This window comes from Leuciscus leuciscus, assembly GCF_965113295.1.
Source record: "Leuciscus leuciscus genome assembly, chromosome: 19".
In the NCBI taxonomy this organism is placed as follows: domain Eukaryota; kingdom Metazoa; phylum Chordata; class Actinopteri; order Cypriniformes; family Leuciscidae; genus Leuciscus; species Leuciscus leuciscus.
Window position 1 is genome coordinate 4433081 of NC_138743.1, and position 6407 is coordinate 4439487.

Consider the following 6407-nt stretch of genomic DNA (forward strand, 5'->3'; position numbering starts at 1 on the left):
TCTTTCTTTCTAACTAATCCATATTTCTTTCTTTCTAACTAATCTATCTTTCTCTCTTTCTAACTAATCTTTCTTTCTTTCTTTTTCTTTCTAACTAATCTTTCTTTCTTTTTTCTTGCTTCTTTTTTCTTTTTCTTTCCTTCCAACGAATCTTTCTTTCTTACTAATCTTTCTTTCTTTCCTTTTTTTCTTTCTGACTAATCTTTCTTTCTTTCTTTCTTTCTCTATCTAACTAATCTTTCTTTCTTTCCTTTTTTTCTTTCTGACTAATCTTTCTCTTTCTTTCTAACTAATCTTTCTTTCTTTCTTTCTTTCTTTCTTTCTCTCTGCCTAATCTTTGTTTCTTCTTTCTTTCTTTCTTTCTTTCTTTCTTTCTCTCTTTCTTTCTTTCTTTCTTTCTTTCTTTCTAAAAAATCTTTCTTTCTAACTAATCTTTTTCTTTTTTCTTTCTTTCTTTCTAAATATTCTTTCTCTTTATTTATTTCTGTCTTTCTAACTAATCTTTCTTTCTAACTAATATTTCTTTCTTTCTGAGTAATCTTTCTTTCTTTCTTTCTAACTCATCTTTCTTTCTTTCTTTTCTTTCTTATTAACTAATCTTTCTTTCTTACTTTCTAACTAATCTTTCTTTCTTTCTTTCTAACAAATTATTTTTCTTTCTTTCTAACTAATATTTCTTTCTTTTTAACTAATCTTTTTTCTTTCTTTCAAACTATTCTTTCTTTCTTTCTAACTGATCTTTCTTTCTAACTAATCGTTCTTTCTTTCTAACTAATATTTATTTATTTCTAATCTTTCTTTCTTTCTTTCTAACTAATCTTTCTTTCTCACTAATCTTTCTAAATATTATTTTTTTCTTTCTAGCTAATCTTTCTTTTTAACTTATATTTTTTCTAACTAATTTATCTTTCTGTCTCTCTTTCTTTCTAACTAATCTTTCTTTCTCTCTAACTAATCTCTCTTTCTTTCTTTCTTTTTCTTTCTAACTAATCTTTCTTTCTTTCTTTCTTTCTTTCTAATGAATCTTTCTTTCTTTCCAACTATTCTTTCTTTCTAACTAATCTATCAATCAAACAAACACTAAACTAACTTTAAACTTTAAACTACTTCAAACTTCTTCCAACTCTCTGGTCCGGCTTTCTCAAGCCAACTTAAAGTTTGTCTCAACAAACTTTTTTTTCTAGTTTCTCTTGCATTTCTACAAATTTTAGGGCAAAAAAAAAGTGATATGCTGCAAAATAATTCACAGTTGTATGAGTAATAAAGACTTTGTGAAGAGATTTGACTCGGAGGACATTTGAGACACGCTTACAAAAACACCTTTTCAACAAAGTGACAAAGAAAAAGAAACTAGAGAAGAAAAACAGGCGTGTAGAAAAGGGTGAGTGTTTATTCAGGCGCCCGTATACGTTCCTGATGCAATCCATATTTGGCGGACACGCAATGCATTTTGGGATATTAAAGATCTCAACTGGAAGAGAAGAGCTGCCGAGGAGGGGTTCCTTTTTCTGGGGTTCGAGAGGTCAGGAAAATGAGCTTGACTGGAAGATCTTCTCCATCCGTCCACAGTGAAATGAGTCGCAGTGAATCAAGCGTTAGTCCTGATGAAGACTAACATTCGTCCCGTCTGAGGTGATGATGGCTCTGGAGTGCAAGGATAGAGAAACTCAGGATGATCGTGACATCAGGATGGTGCATTCTGGGATATGGAGCTGTTGGTGAGGCTCTAGTCTTCCCGACACATGGGTATGTTGACGAAGGTGAAGACGTTGTATTCGATCATGATGGAGAAACAGAGGAAGATGGCGTACAGCACCAGCACATAAACACCCAGCTTAAAGTCCAACTTCCAGCCGTTCAGGTGGATCCCAAGAATCTGCGGGTGAAGAAGATGAAGAAAACAAGAACATACGGGAGGGAGTCCATTTCTGCAACTCAGGACTCATTTGAAGTCTATACGTCAATGCATAAAGTCGGGATGTCAATTATGAAATGTCTAACCAAAGCTAAATAGATCAAAGTATTTTGCCAAACATTTGCCAAACAAAGTACCAAACATATTCTGCTAATAAAAATGAATAATACAGTATTTTATTTCGAACAACTGTCAGTCAATTCATAACAACATTGGAAATAACTTTTTTATTTTATTGTCATTTCTATATTATAAAGTGCTAAATTGAAATTTATATTTGAAATCAAACGTTTGATTAAAAAAAAACATTCAGTAAGTATATTTAAGCAATTGTCAATCACTTCACAATAACATTATATATAACCTTTTCAATTGTAATGCCATTTCTACATTATCAAGTGTTAAACTGAATTTAAGAGTGAATGTAGGCCTATCCGTTTTTATTAATTGATTTTTATTATTATTTGAAAGAATCAACCATTTGATTATTACAATTTTCACCCCAAAAATACAATATTCAGTTTAAGCAATCGTCAATCACTTTGCATAACATAAGAAAACACTTTTTCATTTCATTGTCATTTCTGTATTATCAAGTGCTAAATTTAATTGTATAGTGTGAATTTGTTTTTACAGATTTTTTCAAAATGTATTAAAAAAATCTTTCATTTGATTATCAAAACATTCAGCAAGTAAAAACTTAAAGCAATTGTCAATCATTTTGCAATAACATTAGAAATAACTTTTTAATTGCATTGTCATTTCTATACTATCAAGTGCTAAACTGCATTGTATAGTGTGAATGTATGTTTTTATTGATGGATTTTTTTATTGTTAGATTTATTAAGAATCAACCATTTGACTATCCAAACATTCAGCAAAAAAATTAAAAAATAATTAAGTTTAAGCAATTGTCAATCACTTCACAATAACATTAGAAATGACCTTAATTGCCTTAGTTGCTGTTTTAATTGTATTGTTATTAAATTTTTATTGTATTACTATTATCAAGTGCTAAATTAAACCTTTTAAATGTATCCGTTTTATTAACCGATTTGAATTAGCCTATTATTATTTGATGTTTAGAATTGTATTCAATATCAATATCTACCGAGTGGCACAACTGGTTCTCAATGGTGTAAAATGCTGGTTAAGAATACATACCATTTTTAATAATCATAACTGATACAGTACCAGCATTCACAGGGATGTTTATTTCACTATGAAGAGAGAATCTGCACTGACAGATTTCCAGCAAATTACACCCGTCATTGAAAATGCAATATTTTGAAATGTTTTCAGCAGAATTGACAGTGAAGTGCGAGTGTGATTTACTCACGGTGAGAGCGACAGATCCCAGCAGAAGCACCACAGAGTACACGAGTCCTCGGCTGTTTATCATCACCTGTACAGAGGACCAAACAACATCATCAGTGCAGTAAACACAGCTCAGCAGAAGAAGGAGCACAGCTTGATCTCTGTTCACACAGGAGAGGTTTAGCCGAGGCTCGATGTGCTTACGACTGATCCGTAATTGACTGCCATGGTCTGCAGCGCCCAGGGAACGCCGAGTCCCACCAGAATATCAAACACGTTACTGCCGATAGTGTTGGACACGGCCATGTCTCCCAGACCTACAGAAACAGAAGATTGAACAAGCAATGTCAACTCCTCTCCGAAAGTGGAGAGTGGATGCATATTCATTTGCATACGGCTGTTGGAGAGCAATGTAAAAACAAGTCAGCAGAAAAACTAACACAGGGTTCAAAAGCAATGCAAAACTCCAAAACAGCGGAAAAAAGTTGGCAAAATAGAACATTTTAGCAAAATTAAAACAAGAATATATAAAATAAAATAAATAAAATGAAGTATTTAGTCAAATGCTGCTGTTCATTATTAAAACATTGTTCCTTTTCTTCAATCATCCTGCTAAAAAAACAAAAACATTGGTTCAAAACAGTGACTAAAACAAATAAAATAAAATAATAACAATAATACATTATTTTTATTTTTATTATTATTTATAATAATACATATTTATTAATCATTATTTTATTAAATAATTTAGTTTGAGCATCCTGCTATAAAAAAAATTGACTCAAAAACATAATAATAATACATTGTTATTAATGTTTATTATTACTTATTATTATGTTTATTATTAATTATAATACATACATATTTATTATTCATTATTTGATTAAATAAACAAGTATTTAGTCAAATGCTGCAGTTCATCACTATTAAAACGTTTTTAATTTTCTTTAATCGTCCTGCTAGATAAACAAATAAAATATAATAATAATAATATTTAATAATAATAATAATAATAAATAATTATTATAATTATAATCTATAATAATAAATATTTATTAATTATTTAATAAAATCCTTTTTGTCTGAGCATCATGCTAGAGAAAACATTGGCTCAAAAACATTAATAATAATAATGATAATAATAACATTATTATAATTATTTTTTATTATTACTAATGTTTATTATTAATTAGAATACAAACATATTTATTATTAATTATTAATGATTTTATTACATTGTCATATTACATATAAACATTGTCATCCCTATCAAAACATTGCTCCTTCTGTCTGAAAACACTACCTCAAAAACACTTACTATAAAAAATTAATTTTGAGCCAGAAATTACACATTTAACATTTAACTTTTAGATACATACATATACACTTGTAGTAATGTAGTATGAGCAATATTTTTCGAGTGCAAGGGATTGTGGGTAACATCAGCCGTTCTCTGATGCACAGATGGCACTGAGATGCAGCCCATGTGATTGACAGTGACACAGGAACAGGAAATCACATGATCAGATCGTGAAGGTGAAACATTCAGCCGGTTTTATTGATCGGCCAGTAGCTGTCGAGATCAGAACGGCACGATCGATCTACCTTGACGAGCCACGATCAGACTGGCGATACAGTCCGGGACGCTCGTGCCCGCGGCCAGAAACGTGATGCCCATGATGACATCAGGAATACCGAGTGTGTATCCGATGATCGTCACCTGAGGGACAGCGAGGGGAGGGAGGTTAAAGGGTTAGTTCACCCAAACATGAAACTTCTGTCAGTAATTACTCTCCCTCATGATATCTTTGATTAAATCTGAGAGCTGTCTCACTCCTCCATAGGCTTCTATGTTATTGAAACTTGCCGGCCCAGAAATTTAGTAAAGACACTAGGGGCCCTATCTTGCACCCAGCGCAAGTGACTTTGTACAGCGACGCATGTATCATTCCTATTTTGCATCTGCGCACAGCGGACTTTTCCCTCCACACAAGCACGTCGGTTAACTAAGAAATACACTTGTGCTCCCGGGGGCGGTTCAGCGCAAAGAGGAGGCGTGTTCCGGCGCAAACGTTCCTTCATGCTATTTTGCACGTTTAGAAAACAATTGCGCCACTAACCAGGAAAAAATAGTTTAAAGTCAGTGGCGCGTTGCGCATGTTATTCATATGCTATTTTAAGGGCGCATGCTTGGCCATAATCAATGTAGCGTGTGCACAACGCGCACTTTGATTCTCTCATCTACACAGAAGCAGCAGTTTTCATTTTTGCAAATCATACATTATTTAGATAGATAGATAGATAGATAGATAGATAGATAGATAGATAGATAGATAGATAGATAGATAGATAGATAGATAGATAGATAGATAGATAGATAGATAGATAGATAGATAGATAGATAAATCATGGCAACGGACGTTGGTAGGTTTATGTATATCTCAGCCACTGCACTGCCCATTATTATTAATGGAAGGAGACGTATGTGTGTTTTCCAAGCATTAATGGTAAGGAACGACCCTTATACTTGTGATATGAGGTGTTTTTGGGTGTTTCTCCCTCATTTCTGCTTCGAGGTCTTGATTGTGGCATTTATTTGAGGTTTAGAATCCAGTATTCCTGTAATTCTTCTGTCTTTTATGAATTTAATAAAGAACTCTTGTCTCGTCTTCTGTCCAAATACACCGCGTCATCTACGTCAGGTGACCTGGAAATGCGCAAAAACTGTTTCCATTGCAGTTTTGCGAAATATTTCTTTTTCGAATTGCCTGAAAAACCACCGCATGGGAGCGTAAAAACCTTTTTGCGATAAATGGGAGTTTTTGCGAAAATGACGTGTTTCCATTGGGCGTATTTTCAATTCGCAATTTCAATTTGCGCAATTTGAAGGGTAATGGAAACGCGGCTAATGTTTAAAATAGTCCAAGTGACTACAGTGGCTCAACCTTAAGTTTATCAAGCGGCGAGAATACTTTTTGTGCGCAACAACAAACAAAAATAACAGCTTTATTCAACTCTTCATTTTATTCGGTGTTTCTCTGAGTGAGTTCACGTAGTGTAACAGCAGCGCTTCTGTGATGTACGTCAGAACGTAGGCTCACTATTGGCCAGCATCACACACATGACTAGCGTCGGCCAATAGTGAGCCTCCGTTCTGACGTACATCACAGAAGCG

At 33.2% G+C, this 6407-nt stretch overlaps 1 protein-coding gene across 3 annotated transcripts in view; it reads right to left on the reverse strand.

The window, feature by feature from the left end:
* Positions 1-201: 201 nt before the first annotated feature.
* The window catches only part of slc24a4b (solute carrier family 24 member 4b), a 48150-nt gene continuing 41944 nt past the window's right edge, over positions 202-6407 (reverse strand). Inside the window, exons 14-18 of one of the 3 annotated variants that reach the window (XR_014200172.1) lie at positions 4838-4952; positions 3437-3549; positions 3255-3320; positions 1059-1876; positions 202-324 (exon numbers count right to left, since the gene is read on the reverse strand). Coding sequence is in view for 1 of the 3 variants with exons in the window: in XM_082147213.1 (XP_082003339.1) it covers positions 1727-1876; positions 3255-3320; positions 3437-3549; positions 4838-4952 (444 nt within the window). In the remaining 2 variants the exon portion in view is untranslated. Of the gene's footprint in view, positions 1877-3254; positions 3321-3436; positions 3550-4837; positions 4953-6407 lie in introns of all 3 variants that reach the window. The other 2 variants (XR_014200173.1, XM_082147213.1) reach the window with 2 other exon arrangements.